Below are 19,810 nucleotides of genomic sequence, written 5' to 3'. Positions count from 1 at the left end.
TCAGTTACAGTAGCCCATATTTTTCTGCTCACTTGTCAAAAAATAACTAGTGTTGAGGATTACCTGGACTTACCTCTAAAATTTACAAAGATTCTCAACATAAATATACTTGAGGAAACTTTCTGCTGAATAGTCCTTATACCTTACCATCAGGTAAAGTAATGTAGAAAGACCAGGGATCTAGGGTTTAGACTCAAGTTTTTCTTCTTTGAACCACTCTTATTGTTGTTTTAATCTCCAAAATGAGCATATTTATATCTAGTTCATTAAGCTCTTGTGAAATTAGTTGGGAAGAGACTTTATGTGTAGTGAGTGAACATTGCCAACTAGGCAGAAACTACTAGTCCGGTTCAAATTGTAAGAATTATTTTTATGTATTATGTTTGTAGAATCTCTAAAGCTGAATTCAACATGTATGGTTTCCATTTCAGCTTAGGTTTGAAAATGTATTTCAGATTTAATGGAGTCCATTATATTTTAACAGAGTCGAGAGAAAGAACTTATGGGTTTCAGCAAATTGGTAAATGAAGCACGTTCAAAGATGGATGTAGCCCAATCAGAACTTGATATCTATCTCAGTCGTCATAATACTGCGGTGTCTCAATTAAGTAAGGCCAAGGAAGCTCTAATTGCAGCTTCTGAGACTCTCAAAGAGAGGAAAGCTGCAATCAGAGAAATAGAAGCAAAACTCCCTCAATCTGAACTGGAATTAAAGGAGGTAAATCTTTGCTTCTGTATTTCATCAACCCTTGTTATCAATTTATATATTTATATATATTTTTTCTAATTTAAACATCTGAAGTGACTGATATATTTAGATTTACCTTTTTCATTTAGTGTAATCTTCCCCAAAAGAATGGAGTTAGTATTTCAGTATTCAGTATGAATTGAGACTATCAAGGAACTATATTCTCCCCAGAAGTGTCAAACAGTAAATAACACTGCTACTGCCACCATTATTTCCCACAGAAATAATTTAAACAAAGAAAGTTTGTGTTTCCCTAAATCTAAATGTAGACAGTGTATGCAGGGGTAAATGAAAAGCCTAAATATATCTGTAAGAATGAATATACATACCATCTATCTTAGTATATTTTTTCTGGTTTTGAACTTAAGGATATAGTTTTTTTGTTGTTGGGACTGCATACTGTTTTAAACTAATCAAGATAGCTACCTTAGCTCATTAGGCGTTCCCTTCCTTATCCTTGAGTGAATTAGGTCTCTCAGGAATTTCACAACTTTAATCTCCAGAGCCTCATTGGGTAAGATGGCAATAGAAAATGCTGTTTGAAGAGAAAATGTACACTATTTGGTCATCAGGGAATTTCATGACCAATTAGAATTTATTTATTTTTAAGATTTTTTTTATTTATTTGACAGAATGCAAGAGAGGGAACACAAGCGGGGGGTGGGGGTGGGAGAGGGAAAAGCAGGCCTCCCGCTGAGCAGGGAGCCCAATGCGGGGCTCAGGCTCAATGCTAAAGGCAGACACTTAACGACTGAGCCACCCAGGCACCCCGGCCAGTTAGAATTTAAATGTAAACTTAAATTATATCTAGTGGCTACTTCTGTCTTGCTGGTGATTCAGTTTATTTGGGGATAAATTATATTTATAACTTGAGCTTTTACTTGATACTGTGACTGGTAATAGAGGTAATAATTTAAAGCCAGGAGATAGGGAGAATGTCAGAAAAAAAGTGGCTGCTGTAACTTAAGAGATTGAGAAACTGAGTTTGGGGTTTTGTGTACATGTGTATGGTTTCTCTTGTTGACAGCCTGACATTTTTGTACAGCAATAATACTGTTCACTTACCATGTTCTCTTTCATTTCAAAGCTGTGCATTTTGGGGGTGCATGGGTGGCTCAGTCGGTTGAGCATCCAACTCTTGGTTTCAGTTTGGTTGTGATCTCATGGATGACGGGATGGAGCCCCAAGTAGAAGGGGGAGATCCACACTCAGCAGGGAGTCTCCTTAAAGATTCTTTCCTTCTGTCCCGCCCCCTCCCCATGGGCACATGTTCTCCCTCTCTAAAATAATCTTTTTTTTTAAAAAGCTATGGTTTAAAAAAAAATACATATATAATAATAATAAATATAAGTATCTTTCATTATTTAGAATGCAAAGCACAGTATAACCATAGTCCTGCCCAGTAACCCATATTCTGGGTCCTGTACAAAGGTCCATTTTTGATTAATGTGGACATTAAGAATTAAGATACACTGGGGCACCTGGGTGGCTCAGTCAGTTAAGCGTCTGCCTTCAGCTCAGGTCATGATCCTGGAGTCCCAGGAATGAGTCCCACATCAGGCTCTCCGCTCAGCGGGGAGTCTGCTTCTCCCTCTGACCCTCCCCCCTCTCGTTCTCACTCTCAAATAAAATCTTTTTTTAAAAAATGTTAAAAAAAGAATTAAGACACACTTATGCGTAACTATGTGGTGCCAAACTGGAATTTCCACAGCCATAGCTCAACTTACTCTATGAAATCAGTATGCTACTAGAACCATATTGCACTTATGTTCCTTATTATTGACCCAAATAATTTATGTTCCTTTAAAATCAGAAAACTCATCCATATTTCAAACCCAGTCCCAACGGTTGCAAGATGGAAGTTTAGTTCTGGTTCAAGTGTTTATTATTGGTCTTTCCTTTTTTTATGAGGCATTGCAACTGATTCTATGCTATGGTTGGACATATGCTTCTGGGATTCATTTTCTTCACTTTACACTTCTAGAAAGAAAAAGAACTTCAAAAACTTACACAAGAAGAAATAAAATTAAAAAGTTTGGTTCGTGATCTTTTCCAAAAAGTTGAGGAAGCAAAGAGTTCCTTAGCAATGAATCGAAGTAGGGGGAAAGTCCTTGATGCAATAATTCAAGAAAAAAAATCTGGCAGGATTCCAGGAATATATGGAAGATTGGTAAAGTAGATTTATTTGGAAATGACTATCTATTTTTCTTAAGAAAGACATTGTAAATAATTTTCTTCCTTTGACTTAAAGAACTGTAATACTAAGTTATTGTACATGAAATAACATTTAGTTTTAAAAGACATTGATTTTTAAACACTTTGCTCTTCAAGCATGATAAAATTCTTTGTGGTATGGGTTATCTCATATTAAAAGGAAGTTTTTTCTTTTGTAGTTTCAGATAACTATCATTTTCGTACCAAGAAAAAAACTAACTAGTTGTGATAAGGAAAACTAACAAAACCACTTTATTCTTTTTTAAAAAAATAAGAATTTGATAAATTCTGTGTTTTATACCATTATATTGAAGGTTGTGGCTAGAATGTAGGGAAATCAACAAGGGATAATATAGAAACCCAAGACTAGCAGTACTGGAGACCATTAGTGCCCCTGAACTTGAAGAGGGAAGGGAACTGTAGCCATGGCTAGAAGCTGGCCAGAAGGAAATGGGGAAAATATTTCAGCCCCATTCATCTCTACCGTGCCATCCCTAGCTGATTGATATCTCACATTCTCTAAAGCTAAAGAACCAAGGGGGCCAGTTAGTGTAGTTCCTGAGTCAGCCTTCCAGAGAAGGAAGCAGAAAAAGAATGATTTGTAAAGGCAAATGAAAATTACCCAGCATAGTTTCTTCCATGTCTTCATGTCAGGTGACTTCCACCTTATTTTCTTGGGAGATAATGTGATTCTATTCTTTTGCTCTCATGGAAAAATAAAGTTAGTCTGTGGATGCTGCTTCATGGCTAATAGAGAAGTAGGCAAATGTGTTTCATCAGGACCTATATAATCCTAGCTGGCTTTCAATAATTAAAAATTTTGTTATTCTAGAATTTATTTTGCTTAAGCCATAGCATAGTACTTTTACGGTTGAAAGATTTTAAAATCACGTATTTTCATGCAACAAACAGTTCTTTCATTTTGTGCTCATTAATTCAAATTCTGCATATCCATAAATTTTTTTTAAAGGTATGTTTAAAAACTACTCGTGATTGCCTTTGCAGAAGGGGAAGGTTGAGTGAGAGGAACACATATTTTTCCTTGTGAACCCTTTTTGTATTTTTTTAAACCATGCATAAGTATAGTTTTTCAAGTAAAAGTAACAAATCTGTAGAAATTGTAATGAAATGATCCTGTGCCTAATTTCTTACTGATTATATGCATTGATTTTTTTTCCCTTCCTCTTAATTATTAGGGGGATTTAGGAGCAATTGATGAAAAATATGATGTTGCTATTTCATCCTGTTGTCATGCATTAGACTACATTGTTGTTGATTCTATTGATACAGCTCAAGATTGTGTGAACTTCCTTAAACGACAAAATATTGGAGTTGCAACCTTCATAGGTTTGGATAAGGTGGGTATTCATAATAAGCTACCTATAATTACCTGTAATTTAATTTTAAAGTGCAAATTGCTTTTTTATTTTGAACCCTAGTTTTTTTCTTTATAGTTATTTAGTGAACACCTGATACGTTTTGAGGATTATTTTTAGGTCCTGACGTCATATAGTTGTAGGAAAAAACCTTATAATACCTCCCCTAAAGGAATATACATTCCAATATTAGAGTGACTGGTAGTTATATTTTTCCCATCATCAGTAACTACTTTTAAAAAAACAAAACCAAAAACCTTTATGGAGATAGAAGTCACAAAAAATAAAATATGCCATTTTGAAGTATCGAGTTCAATGGGTTTTAGTATATTTATAAGGTTGTTAAACCATAACCACTAATTACAGAATATTTTCATCACCCCAAAAAGAAATCTACTCATTCACAGTTACTACCTATCTCCCACCCCCCACAACTTATAATCTACTTTTTTATTTACTTGTTCTGGACATTTTGTATAAATGGAATCATTCAATATATAGGTTTTTGTGTGTGGCTTAGTTAGATTTTCAAAATTTATCCATGTTGTAGCATATATCATCAGTTCATTCCTTTTTATTGCCAAGCTGTTCCATTGTGTGGATGTACCACATTTTGTTTATCCATTCATCAGTGATGAACATTTGTGGTGTTTCCATGTTTTGGCTATATGGGTAATGCTGCTTTGAACATTGACATGCAGATTTTTGTGCATACACATGTTTTCAGCTTTCTGGTTAATACCTAGGATTAGAATTACTGGGTCACCTGTTAACTCTTTGACTTTTTGAGGAACTGACAAACTTTCCCACTGTTGCTACACCATGTCCTACCCATAATTTATAAAGCTTTCAGTTTAATAGTCTCCACGCCCTGTGTGAAACCCAAACATGGGGCTTGAACTCTCAACCCTGAGATCAAAACCTGAGCTGAGATCAATAATTGAACGCTTAACTGACTGTGCCACCCAGGCGCCCCTTTCGTGGTTTTGATTTGCATCTCCTGATTACTAATGTTGAATATTTTTTCATGTGCTTATTGGCCATTTGTTTATCTTCTTTGGAGAACTATTCAAATCCCTTACCCATTCCTTCATTGGTTTATTTGTCTTAGTTGTAAGAGTTTTGTTTTATTTTGTTTTATGTATTTTGGGTGCAAATCTCTTGTCAGATATATAATTTACAGATGTTTTCTCCCATTCTGTGGGTTGTCTTCCCTTCCTTGATGGTTTCCTCTGAAGCACAATTTTTTAAATTTTGATAAAGCCTAATTTTTTTTTAATTTGGTTTGTTTTATCTGTCATATCTAAGAAACTACATAATCCAATGTAAAGTTTTTACATTTAGGTTTTTAATCCATGTTAATTTTATAATACAGTAAAGGGTCTAATTCTACTCTTGGATGTGGATGTCCAGTTGTTCCAGCACCATTTGTTGGAAAGACTATTCTTTCCCCATTGAATTTACTTGGCATCCTTGTCAGTCAATTGACCATAAATGTGTAAGGGTTTATTTCTGGACTCTTCATTTATCTGTAGGTCTATCCTTGCATTAGTACACACTGTCTTAATTACTGTAGTTTTGTAAAAAGGTTTGAAATCAGGAGTCCTCTAATTTTGTTCCTTTGTTTCTTTCTTAAGTAGGCTCCAACTCCAGCGTGGAGCCCAGTACAGGGCTAGAACGCACAACCCTGATATCCAGAGTCAGATGTTTAACTGAGCCTCCCAGGCACCCGAATTTTGTTCTTTGACATCAAGATTGTTTTGGCTATTCTGAGTCCCTGTAATTTCCATATGAATTTTAAGATCAGCTGGTCCGTTTCAGGGCGGGGGGTGGGTGGGCGCAGGTAACTGGGATTTTGAAGCAGGTTGCATTGAATCTGTAGATCAATTTGTGTGGTATTGCCATCTTAATAATTTTAAACCTTAACAGTCCACGAACTGAGAATGTCTTCCATTTATTTGGGTCTAAATCCATACCATAATGTTTTATAGCCTTTACTATACAGTTTTTGTGTTTCTTCTGTTAAATTCCTGTTTTGGAGGTTTTCTGTCCTAAATATGACATTATAAAGGGAATTTTTAAATCTCATTTTTAGCTTATTCATTACTAGTGTATAGAAATATAATTTTTGTATATTGATTCTGTATCTTACAGCTTTGCTGAAATATTAGGTTTAATAGTTTTGTGTGTGTGTATTCCCTAGGATTTTATATATCATCTGGGAATAGAATTTTACAGTAAGTCTTTTAAAATAATAGTAGAATAATACTCAATTATGCAGATATTCAGAACCTTATATATATGTTCTTACATGATACACATGTATGTATGTTACATAAATGATACCTGAAAGAAATGATTTTTTTTTTTTTTTTTTTTTTTTAACTTTAGATGACCGTATGGGCAAATAAAATGACCAAAATTCAAACTCCTGAAAATACTCCTCGGTTATTTGATTTAGTAAAAGTAAAAGATGAGAAAATTCGTCAAGCTTTTTACTTTGCTTTACGGGATACCTTAGTTGCTGACAACTTAGATCAAGCCACAAGAGTAGCATATCAAAAAGATAGAAGATGGAGAGTGGTGACATTACAGGGGCAAATCATAGAACAGTCAGGTAATCATTTTTTTTCCTGCCATTGAGTTTATTTAATCTTGTTAGGGGAGACAACTAAGTCTTACTTCTGTTCTGTAGGTACAATGACTGGTGGTGGAAGCAAAGTAATGAAAGGAAGGATGGGTTCATCAGTTGTTGAAATCTCAGAAGAAGAGGTCAGCATATATAAAATTATAGTCAGACCTTTTTCATTAAGCTTATTGATGTGTAACATGCATACTATAAAATTCAGCCTAAGTGAACTCAGATTTTAAGTTAACAAGATTGAATTTTGTATAAATGACATAAGATGTGGGAATTTTTTTAAATATAAAACCCTTTAAGGCTCTAAAAATAAAACATGTTAATTAGAAAGTATATGCTCAACATATGTATCTTTCTAGTATTACATTTGGATCATATGGATATTTCATAATTTAACACTCACTTATTATTTGACATTTAATGTTTTTTCACATACAGTTATTGCTGCAGTGCATAATTGTTTTTTCTGTTTCAAAATAAGTATAGCAAAGATTTCTAATGAAAATTTCTAAATTTTATTTCAAAATATTTGACATGACCCCAAGTATATGAGAATGTCAGAATGTCTAGAAAAAACTTCTGTGTTCTGTCATCCTCTTGGAACACTACACTTTTTTATTCCTTAAAAATATTATATACTTTGATGTCCTGGATACTGAACTTTTTCCAAAGAGGTGTACCTTGATTTTTTTTTTTTTCCCCTATTTTGAAATAGTTGCTATCCTTCCACTTAAAAATTTTCATGGTGTAAAAGGTAACACATACGGCACTTAAAATTATCTTCCCCCTCAGATTCTGTGATGCGGAAATTAGTTTGACCATCTCCTAAGCTTTAGGATTGGGAATTGTAACTGGGTTTTTGGTTTTATTCTAGTCTTTAAAATCAGAAATTTTGATTTTCTTCATTCATAGGTTGATTTGGCTGCTAATCTGAAATGACTCTTGGAGTAAACTTATTTCACTGGTATTCTTTGTAGGTAAATAGAATGGAATCGCAGTTGGAGAGAGACTCTCAAAAATCAGTGCAAATCCAGGAACAGAAAGTACAATTGGAAGAAGCAGTAGTTAAGTTAAGGCATAATGAACGAGAAATGAAGAATACACTAGAAAAATTTACTGCAAGCATCCAGGTACTCTTGTCAATATTAGCTAAAACTGTTGGAATTCAGTAGCATTTCGCAGAAGCATTTTGTTGTTTGCTTATAGTTCTAGAATATAAAGGAAGAGAGTGGGTCTCTAAATGGAAGTCCTGTGTCTTGATTTCATTTTCCTGAGTACTAATGGATAAATGCCCTGTTGCAATTTTGCTCTAACCATAGCTGTTCTTGGTTTCCATTTATACTCCATGGAGTCTTCCCCCTAACACCTACGTGAGCCTTTATTTTCATTCTCTTTTCAAAGTAGAATGCTTCTTAATTATGAAAAAGCATTGCATACTCACTACTTAAAAAAACAAAAAACAGTTTGCAGAAAATACCCACAAGATTATCACCCTTAATTTTTATGTATATGCTTCAACTTTTTAATAGAAATACTTAGTCTTTGTGTATGTGTTTATATTTATGGTAGATATGGATATATATGCATAGATTTTTAATGAGTCATACTAACTTTTCTAGTAAATCGTGGTTTTCTTTCCAAGCCAATGTAAATTTACTTTGTTTGCAACTGCATTTGAGCATTTTGTTTGTATCACAGTTTGATAAATGCTTTTCCATGTTATGAATATTCCTGTTTAAAATACCCTTGTCAGGGGCACCTGGCTGGCTCAGTCAGTGGAGCATGAGACTCTTTATCTCAGAGTTGTGAGTTCAAGCCCCAGGTTGGGTGCAGAGATTACTTAAAATCTTTTAAAATAAATAAATAAAATTAAAATATCTTTCTTAGATATATCTTTATACACTCATCCAATTATTAACTTAGGTTAGATTCGTAAAATTATTACCCACTATGTGTACAGTGTTTAAGGCATTATTGCATAATGTCAAATTGTTCTCAAAAGGATGGTTCTGATTCATTTACTTTTAGTAGCATATGCAAGTAATTGTTTTTCCAAGTCTGAACACTAGGTGGTAGTCTTCGGTATATTGTAAGTTTGCTAATCTGCACCAGAAAATGGCATTTTAACTTGTTTTTGTGATGAATTACAAATTTCATGTGTTTGTTGGCCTTTTTCATGTTTTAATATTATATTAATTGTTCATGTTTTCTGCCCTTTTCCTGTTAGTATATTCTTCTTAAAGATTTTAAGTGTCTTTATTTCATTCAGAGTGTTTAAGGCAAATGTTATTAGTAAAAATATTGACCTATGTTAAAATATTTCTGTAGCGTTTATCAGAGCAAGAAGAATATTTGAATGTCCAAGTTAAGGAACTTGAAGCTAATGTACTTGCTACAGCCCCTGACAAAAAAAAGCAGAAATTACTAGAAGAAAATGTTAGTGTTTTCAAAACAGGTATGTTTAAGGATACATGCTTTCTTTTTTTTTTTTTTTTTTTTTGAGATTGTCAGAAATAAGTTTTTAATGTTTGAAATGTTTAAACATAGCAGTTTATAGAATAAAAATAGCAGTCACATACTTCTGAGCAAGTCACTGCTCTGTTTCATGGTTTCTATTATTTTGTTCTTAAAAGGTTATAAAGTAAATACTATTAAGTACTTCATTTGACTGATAAGAAAACTTAAGCACAGAATGATTTATATAATTTGCCTAAGGTCATATAGCATGTGGTGATAGAGGAATTGAGGACCAAGGCTATCTATTTCCAGAACCCATGCTCTTAATTTTATACTTTATATATTTGGCGCAGTCCTTACCCTTCAAAATAGTAGTTATTTTATAGATTTAGGCAACAGTATCACTTAAATAAAAGCATACAGGAAATAAGTGGTATACACATGAAGAAAAATAGTCTTTGTTTGAGAACTTAGAAAACATGTTTTTCCTTCCAGAACTTCTTCTTCTTATATACATGTAAATATATAAGTGTTCCACCAATATCATAAAGCAAGAAAGGGAATTCATAGGCTTATAGCCAGAATTGGCTTTGAAATTGAAGTCCCCTGATTATGTACTTCAGCAGCCCTGCTTCTCTTTCCATGTTGGATTCAGTCAAACATAGATGTGCATCTTATTGCAGGAGGAAGGCATAATGGGTTATGATGACAGACCCCTTCCTGATTTAAAATATTTTAGCTAGTGACTCCAAACACTGTAAGCCTTTTGTCACATCCTCAAGAAAGACCCCTGTTATGGTTCAGTTTGTGAGCCCAGGAGGACAAATACTGATTGTCCAGATGCTCCAAAAATGACGGTTTTCTTCCAAAAGAAAAAGAGGTAAAAAGATGTTAAGTAGACACGTCCACTGTGCACATTGAATATTCATCAGCTACCCATATTAACTTTTTTACTTTTGTGGTCCTGCATTTTTGTCTGAATTTTTAATATTAAGATATTCACTCAAATAGCATCTGCTACTGGTTATGGCCAGGTTTGTTTTAGGTGCTGGTGATTGAGCAAAATGAACAAAATGAAGTCCCTCTGTTTAAGGACCTCACATTTCAGATGAGGAAGCTAAACATATTGCATTTTATACCGGTTGGTGCTAAGTGATAATAAAACAAGGATTAACAGCGCAGGGTATGGGAATCAGACACAGTGGTTAGATGGACCTCTACTAGAGGTACTTGAGCAGAGAGACCCAACAGAAGTGTGAGTGCTAACCATGTGATACTTGGAAAAAGCATTCTAAGATCATAGAGGGAGGAGTAAGTACAAAGGCCCTGAGGCAGGAGTATGCTGGGAGTCCCTAGGAACACGAAGCCAGAGTGGCTAAAGTAGTGGAAGAATCCAGATAATGTAGGGCCTTATAGGCCAGGTCTCCAAGAGAAATAGCCACTGGAGAGTGATGTACAGGGAAGTAGCATTATCTGACAGGATTTTTTTTTTTCCTTGCATTTATTTTGGATCTATATTTTGTTATTGCGGACACTTTGACTTAACCCATGCTCCTCTTTCCCCACACATACCCACAGTATTTTTTGTGACTGCTTTCATGGTACCTAGTTGTCAAAATTGAGAGGCCAAAAATGTATATCTGTGCCATTTCTAGCAGCACTTTCACAGAGACTGCAGGAATCTGTATTTCATTCTTGTTTGAAAAGGAAGCCTTGACTTTATTAAGAGCCATGTATATATATAAGCTCTTCTCCTGGAAATACTGGGTATTCATAGATTGTGTTAATGTTTACTCTAAAGGACCCATTTCTGCAAGCACATCTTTAAAATTAAATGTTTCATTTTACATTAATTTAAAATCTTAAAAATATTTCATGCCTAGAGAATAAAGGGAGCAAGGTGGTTATAGAATGACTTCAAAATTACAGATTAGGGGCGCGCCTGGGTGGCTCAGTCGTTAGGCGTCTGCCTTCGGCTCAGGTCACGGTCCCGGGGTCCTGGGATCAAGCCCTGCATCGGGCTCTTTGCTCGGCGGGAAGCCTGCTTCTCCCTCTCCTACTCCCCCTGCTTGTGTTCCCTCTCTCGCTATGTCTCTCCCTGTCAAATAAATAAAATCTTTAAAAAAAAAAAAAAAAAATTACAGATTATATACATCACAGTTTTTCCCTCCTACTTCTAATAGACATGCTACTATAGATATTTTTTTTTTAAAATGCACGGTAGGGGCGCCTGGGTGGCTCAGTCGTTAAGCGTCTGCCTTCGGCTCAGGTCATGATCCCAGCGTCCTGGGATCGAGCCCCACATCGGGCTCCCTGCTCAGCGGGAAGCCTGCTTCTCCCTCTCCCACTTCCCCTGCTTGTGTTCCCTTCTCTCTCTCGCTGTCTCTCTCTCTCTCTGTCAAATAAATAAATAAAATCTTAAAAAAAAAAAAATAAAAATAAAAATGCACGGTAGATTACTTGAAAACAGGGAAGAAAATGTTCTAAAAGTTGGAACCTTTCTAGGGATATTCTGGCCCATCCCCCAAGTGTAAGTTGTGGTTCCAGCCCCCGTAGTAGCTGGTGTTCTATCCCATGAGTGAGCAGAGCATGCAGGCAGCCTAATGGAATTTTGATTAAGAGAATATTGACACTGTAAGCAAAACAGTTCATTCAGTAGAGTACTGGGGGTGTGGGGATTACTAGTGTTGGCAATATAGAACTTTTAAATGTGTATGTTTAATATCCTTAGGATAAAAGGGGGATACAGAAGACCAAAAAAGGGAAGAAGTTGTTTTGTTTCAGGAACCAAGTGGTGATTTCAGAAATGTGAAAAAATGAGTTGTTGGAATTAAATTCAATAGATGGGCTGAGGGGCACCTGGATGGCTCATTCAGTTAAGCGTCCAACTCTTTATTTTGGCTCAGGTCATGATCTCTGGGTCATGAGATCAGGCTCCTTGCTGAGCATGGAGCCTGCTCAAGATTCTCTCTCTACCTCTCCCTCTGCTCCCCTGCTCCACTTGCTTGCTTGCTTTCTCTCTTAAAAAAAAAAAAAAATATATATATATATATATATAGAAAGGCTGAAAGAATTCTTTGGTCATGTAGGACAAAAACATAGGAGAAATGGTAAATTATAAGATTGGGAGATTTGTTACAATTCCAACCTACCTGACAGAGAAGAGACAATGGAGGGGAAATTAAGTCCTCATCCAATCCTGTTCTCAGTAAATCCTACCTCCTCCTCTGCCAAATGCCTATATACCTCCTATAGAAGCTTTGTGGGACTCTTTCCATAAGTTAGCTCAGTGTTTCTGTTTACCTTTCTAGATACAAGAATTCTTTTTTAAATTTTTTAAGATTTTATTTATTTGAGAGAGCACAAGCATAGGAAAGGGCAGAGGGAGTGGGAGAAGCAGGCTTCCCGCTGAGCAAGGAGCCTGACGCTGGGCTCTCTCCCAGGACCCTGGGATCATAACCTGAGCCAAAGGCAGAGGCTCAACCCACTGAGCCACCCAGGCGCCCCTATAAGTATTCTTAATAGCTTGAACTCTTCGCCTTTTTGTCAGCTTTCATTCTTCCTATATTGTATAGTGATTAGAATTTATACATGATGGGTGCCTGGGTGGCTCAGTTGGTTAAACATCCAACTCTTGATTTTGGCTCAGGTCATGGTCTCAGGGTTGTGAGATTGAGCCCTGCGTCAGGCTCTGTGCTGGGCGTGGAGCCTGCTTGAGATTCTCTCTCCCTCTCCCACTGCTCCACTGCTGCCCTGTGGCCTTCCCCCACCATGTACATGAACACACTCTCTTAGGGAAAAAAAAAAAGAGAAAAAAAGAGAATAGAATCCACTCTGGCTAGTGTAATTGGAATTTATATAGTGCATGCGTGTGTTTAAGAGAGCACTGGATTGTTGACAGAATCATCGGGATGACTAAAGGAAATTTTAGGTTGAACAATGAAGAATAATTTCTAGAGCTATTCTAAAGAACCATCAAAGGATCTATACTGCCTCTTACACAATTGGAAAGTCCTCTTTCAAATTGGGAAGGTGTCACTGCAACTACCAACAACAGGAGCACATTGCACCTACTGTAATTCACACTGTCCAGGTTAGTGCTGCTGCCTGACAATACTCAACAAAGCTCTTGACTGGATACCAGAACTTCTAATGCCACCAATAAAAGGCAAATTTCTCTGACTGCTTGCCAGTAGAAACATGTCCGATATATCATGTATGCCTTCCAAATTATGTGAATTCTTTCAATTGAATGGCCCCAAATTATGTCTGAGCCCTAGTATGAGGGAATCTGGGAAATGTAACTTTTAGTTTTCTGTGCCACAGAGAAAAGTGCCAGTTCATCCTGTGTCCCCGACTTTGTTACAACATGTGAGGGAGAACTTTCAGTTAGGTTAGCAGAATAAAATAACCAGTTTTTCTTTTTACCACAGGCAAGTTAATAGGCACATAGTCTGAGGGTAAAAATCATTGAGACCAATAGTCAAGGAAGTACCTAAGAAAAAGTTGCAAAGATTTTTGAGAAGAACCTGAGGGCATGAAGCCATTAAGAAATAAGTGGGTTATACTGTGGCTAAGCCAGAGAATTTAGCCATGTGTGGTTATAATACCATTTGTTTTGAGATAGGGTGTTCTGGTTTTTTTGAGATACACTTTTCCCCAAATGTCTAAAATTTCTTTTGCACACATCAGGTTAAGTCATATGACTGAAGAAATTTACTAGTAAGTGATTGTGTGTGAACCTAGAAACACAAATTGAGTTCTTTTTTTATTTCAGAATATGACAATGTGGCTGAGAGAGCTGGAAAAGTAGAAGCTGAGGTTAAAAGATTACACAATATCATCGTAGAAATCAATAACCATAAACTCAAGGCCCAACAAGACAAACTTGATAAAATAAATAAGCAATTAGATGAATGTGCTTCTGCTATTACTAAAGCCCAAGTAGCAATCAAGACTGCTGACAGGTAGAGTATGTATGCTACCCTAACCTGTCGTCCTCTTGCCTCCATGTTGGAAAAGGGGCTTATACTTAAATTTAATGTCCTTTAAACATTTCTGCTGTTACTTATTAAGCCTCTCTGGCATGTTTTTATCTAATAGGACTTTAGTAAAGGGAAACCTATGAACATTTATTTATGATGACCACTTTTGTGTGTGTGTGTTTTAAGTGGTAAACAGGTATGCCTTGGCAAAGTATAGTTCTGTAACTGCCCACTTGTGTGCACATAAAAATCTGTTTTATTTCTCTGGCTTAGAGTAGTTAGATGGTTATTAATTTAAGTAGATCTACCTCTAGGAGAATAAGAGGCAAAATTGTCTTGGTAAGTTAGTTTTTAGTTAATTGGATTATTCCATTGTCTTTATTAGGTCTTGTTTTTAAATTAATTTTTAGAGTATTGGTGTTTCTAGATAATTAAAGCTAAATGTGTATATAAAACGTTAAAATGTAAATAACTTTCTTTTATCTTAATAATTTGTTATAATTTTATCTACTTAAGTTACTCTAGGGTCTGGCTCAAAGGTAGATAAAGCACTAATAAGCCATTTGTTAGGAGCAGCAGATTGCCTAAATACACTGGTCAAAGTAGAAGTAAATTTTATTAAGGGAAAAAATGGTCATTGTTCCCCTCCTTGGGAAACACGTCTTGCCCTAACTGGGAGGTATTATTTATTTGAAGGTATAGTTTCATGGGTGTAGAGATTTAAGAATCTCCAATCAGCTAAGAAAATGACAAGACTATACTAATAAAATGGACAACTTTGCTTCATGGTCTAAGTTTCATTAATTTATACTCAGAGTTTAATAAAATATACAACATCCCAGAAGTGTATGTATAACATAAAAACCATTTCAAGGATGGTTTATTTAGTAAATCATAAATTTTAAATTATGATACTAAAATCTCTCATTAACATTATGAAGTTTTTTGGTAAACTTTCATAAGCAGGATAACAAATCCCATGTTAGCACATTTCTAATGTATCATTTTGCTTGTTTAGAAATCTTAAAAAAGCACAAGACTCAGTCTTTCGCACAGAGAAAGAAATAAAAGACACTGAGAAAGAAGTAGATGATTTAACAGCAGAACTAAAAAGTCTTGAGGACAAAGCAGCAGAGGTCGTAAAGAACACAAATGCTGCAGAGGTAAGACTTGGAGATGGGAGTGAATGGTATTTGAAGCAATTCAAGGATTTGGATATATGACATCAGTACTCAATAGCTTGAAACTCAATAGCTTAGTAAGTACCCAATAGCTTAAAACTTTTATAGCTATAATTAACATTTGTACAAAAAAAATATGAGTACTGTAACTTTTCCGTAAATAAACTTTTAAAATGGAAGGGGCATAGGGAACGATTGCTAATTTCTTCATCTCTGTAATGTAAAAATACCTGTTCTTTCTTTCCATTTGGGAAGGTCTTATCTATAGTAGTTCTTCTTGGTTTTTAGGAGTCCTTACCAGAGATCCAAAAAGAACATCGTAATCTACTTCAGGAACTAAAAACAATTCAAGAAAATGAACATGCTCTTCAAAAAGATGCACTTAGTATTAAGTTGAAACTTGAACAAATAGATGGTCACATGGCTGAACATAATTCTAAAATAAAATATTGGCAAAAAGAGGTAAGATGGTTACCATTTAGTTAAATGTCACTTTAAAATATCCTTTACGAAAGAGTTGTGTTTCTTGTTTCTATTTTGTATTTTTGAGATGTTGTGATTCTTAATTTCCAGAGATAATCATTTCTCAGGTTTATAGAATACATAATGAACAATATATAGTAATTTCTATATATAGAGAAATCTGGGTAATGGTTCATTTTCACCCCAGGGCTGATTCAGAGATTTAACAAAAGGCTACATGAACACTTTGGAACACTACAATTATTTTTCTTGATGTTCTTTTTTTTTTTTTTTTTTTTCTTGATGTTCTTTGAAAAATAATTGCTATAGAAATTAGCCACAATTCCTTAGTATATATTGTTTTAGTAGATAGGTAATTTGTCATATTGTGATTTGATTTTTTTTAATAAAAAATGAATTATAGTTCTGTGCCTTCCCTAACACTCATCTTAATTGAACTTTTAGATTTCAAAAATATCATTGCACCCCATAGAAGATAGTCCTCTTGAAGAGATTGCAGTTTTAAGCCCAGAGGATCTTGAAGCAATTAAGAACCCAGATTCTATAACAAATCAAATTGCACTTTTAGAAGCCCAGTGTCATGAAATGAAACCAAACCTTGGTGCCATTGCAGAGTATAAAAAGAAGGTATGAATAAACTGTGTAAATGACTTAGTCTGAAATTCTTTTTAGTCCTTAGCCTAAATTGTGAATTTTAATTTATATAATTAGCAGTTTTAACTCTCATCTCAAAAGAGTAACTGAATAGATGTTTTTCTCATTTTTTTTTCCATAGGAAGAATTATATTTACAGCGGGTAGCAGAATTGGATAAAATTACTTGTGAAAGAGATCAGTTTAGACAGGCATATGAAGATCTTCGGAAACAAAGGCTTAATGAATTCATGGCAGGTTTTTATATAATAACAAATAAATTAAAGGAAAATTACCAAATGCTAACTTTGGGAGGTGATGCTGAACTGGAGCTTGTAGACAGCTTGGACCCTTTCTCTGAAGGAATCATGTTCAGGTTTGTAATTATACTGAGTTTTGTTTTGTTTTTAGATTTTATTTATTTGACAGAGAGAGACACAGCGAGAGAGAGAACACAAGCACGGGGAGTGGGAGAGGGAGAAGCAGGCTTCCCGCAGAGCAGGAAGCCCGATGCGGGGCTCGATCCCAGGACCCTGGGATCATGACCCGAGCCGAAGGCCGACACTCAACGACTGAGCCACCCAGGTGTCCCTATACTGAGTTTTAGATCCTCTTGTTACATCTCTCTACATAATCTCCAAATTGCCAGTATTTTTAAAGGGTGGGATGTGAAGGTTAGCACTCCAGCTTGTTTTATTTGATGGTAAATAATAATTTGTTTACATATTGGCAGTTTACAGCATAAATTCTGGGCAAGCAGCAAATAATTTTACACAATATTTGTGTAGTTCATCTTTTGAAATTTTTGAGCCATTTCAGTTTAACATTAAGATTTTAAAATTGCAAAGCAAAAAAAATGCACTGGAAACAGAAGAATAGCAAGAAGTGTTCACTGGCTTACTGTTTAAATCTTAAAATTTTGGTAGGTGTTGTGTTCATTCTCCAATAACATTTTTATAAAATAACCCCAAAAAAGTTTAGATCTGTGAAAAGCAAATTAGAGGATCCCCAAGGAAGATGGTAGAAGCCAGTTGTGGAAAACAAATCATGAAGTCTTTAACTTTGCGAGTAATCTAAGAAGAGATTTTCTTTTAATTCAGTGTTCGACCACCTAAGAAAAGTTGGAAGAAGATCTTCAATCTTTCAGGAGGAGAGAAAACACTTAGTTCTTTGGCTTTAGTATTTGCTCTTCACCACTACAAACCTACTCCTCTGTACTTCATGGATGAGATTGATGCAGCCCTTGATTTTAAAAATGTGTCCATTGTTGCATTTTATATATATGTAAGTAATCATTTAGAGGTTTTCATTCTGAGAATTTTATAATGATACACATGGAATTCATTGACTTATTTCTTACTTTTGAGCTTTTCCCCTGTACTCTTAATATCATGTCCTATATGGTATCAGAGAGACCAAGTCCTTTATTTGAACTAAATATTTCCAATTTGGACAAGTTAAAATATAAATTAGTAGCAGAAACACAACTAGAATCTCTAGTCTCCTTAGATTTCTTTCCCACTAGAAGACTTCTAGGCAATCATGCTTCCAAAAATACCCAAATTCCTCTCAAACTCAAATCTGTGTCATGAATTACCCATGCTATCATTCCTGTTCATCTTAATTATCAAAGTAATGTTGAATTTATTGCCCAGAAAAAACATTTCAGGGAAGTTTAGATGTTTATTATGATTTGTTATTAATACTTCTAACCTATTTTTTCTTTCTCTTTAGGAACAAACAAAAAATGCCCAGTTCATAATAATTTCTCTTCGAAATAATATGTTTGAGATTTCAGACAGACTTATTGGAATATACAAGACATACAATATAACAAAAAGTGTTGCAGTAAACCCAAAACAAATCGCATCTAAAGGACTTTGTTGAATTTGTTTATACCCAGGATTCCTTAAATTGAATCAGCATATTGTATTATGATTTTCTATTTGTAAAGGATTATAAATTATGTAAAATACATATTCCTAAACTGAATCATATAACTAACTGGCTTCTATTTTATGCTATTAGGAGACATGTTATAAAGTCTAATAAAATATTCTAGGGGCGCCTGGGTGGCTTAGTTGGTTATAAGTATCTGCCTTTGGCTCAGGTCATGATGCCAGGGTGCTGGGATTGAGCCCTTTATCAGGCTCCCTCCCTCTGCCTCTTCCCTTGCTTGTTCGTGTACTCTGTCTCTCAAAATCTTTTAAAAAATACTCTATATACCTGCTTCTAGGAGACTGGGAATCTGACCGTTTTGTAAGCAGCAGGCTATGGAGAAAATAAGATGCCTGGGAGGGTCAGGTGATTTGCCCTTAGTCCCAAGCTGTTACCAACAGAGTTAAAAATGTGTTAGTTCATGAATAGTAAGTTCTAAACTATATCATGTTAATCAAGATGCAGCATACCATCATGGATCTCTAATCTACAATGGAAAAACCTGCCAACTATTATTGAATAAATTCTTAAGGTATTCTATTTACTATAATAGTTTAGTCACTATTTATTACCCAAACAATGGGAACGCTTTTTTAAACAGTTCTGAATTCTGCAAGATGAAAATTTAAATATTTTATATGCTTTTCTGTGTTTAAAACTTGCAAGAGGGCCAGCAAACAGACAATATCTGAACATGAATAAGATACTCATCAGGTAATTGCTTCATAAAAAATGAAGTGTGTAGGGGTTAACTTCCTTAGTATAAATGGAAATGAAGATGGAGTATTTGCCTATCCATTTGCCAGGACACTCTTTTCTGCACTGCATTAGCTCAGTGTTAACCGTGTAACTGAAGTTGGCAACCACTTGGGTTCAAGAGGAATTTTGGTATTGAATCAAGTCTTTGCCCTAGCTATTTGATTTCTAGATATTGATTCTAAGGAATTAAAGTTATTAGCTCAATATTCAGCAACCATTGTTTAGGTACTAAAAAGATCCAACAAAGATGGTTTATATCACAAGTCATTAAATATGTAAATACATTAGCATGGACTTAAATAAAGCAAGATCTGAAACTCAAGTATGGTCATTTGTTTTAAATCAAGATATAAGGGAAAGGTAAAACTATAATCAAGTGCTTTTTCATCGGTGAAA

The 19,810-nt window shown here is 35.0% G+C and overlaps 1 protein-coding gene across 1 annotated transcript in view; it reads left to right on the top strand.

Moving 5' to 3' along the window:
* SMC4 (structural maintenance of chromosomes 4) overlaps nt 1–19,736 on the top strand; it is a 39,334-nt gene extending 19,598 nt beyond the window's left edge. Inside the window, exons 11-24 of the mRNA XM_036117227.2 lie at nt 485–718; nt 2,733–2,918; nt 4,159–4,320; nt 6,730–6,955; nt 7,034–7,110; nt 7,957–8,109; nt 9,308–9,434; nt 14,214–14,403; nt 15,440–15,584; nt 15,891–16,064; nt 16,530–16,712; nt 16,861–17,093; nt 17,818–18,001; nt 18,452–19,736. Of these exons, the coding sequence (XP_035973120.2) occupies nt 485–718; nt 2,733–2,918; nt 4,159–4,320; nt 6,730–6,955; nt 7,034–7,110; nt 7,957–8,109; nt 9,308–9,434; nt 14,214–14,403; nt 15,440–15,584; nt 15,891–16,064; nt 16,530–16,712; nt 16,861–17,093; nt 17,818–18,001; nt 18,452–18,604 (2,427 nt within the window). The 3' untranslated portion in view covers nt 18,605–19,736. The remainder of the gene's footprint in view (nt 1–484; nt 719–2,732; nt 2,919–4,158; nt 4,321–6,729; nt 6,956–7,033; nt 7,111–7,956; nt 8,110–9,307; nt 9,435–14,213; nt 14,404–15,439; nt 15,585–15,890; nt 16,065–16,529; nt 16,713–16,860; nt 17,094–17,817; nt 18,002–18,451) is intronic.
* Nucleotides 19,737–19,810: the final 74 nt, after the last annotated feature.

This window comes from Halichoerus grypus, chromosome 1, assembly GCF_964656455.1.
Source record: "Halichoerus grypus chromosome 1, mHalGry1.hap1.1, whole genome shotgun sequence".
NCBI classification, from domain to species: domain Eukaryota; kingdom Metazoa; phylum Chordata; class Mammalia; order Carnivora; family Phocidae; genus Halichoerus; species Halichoerus grypus.
This window is presented reverse-complemented; position numbering and strand designations above follow the sequence as displayed.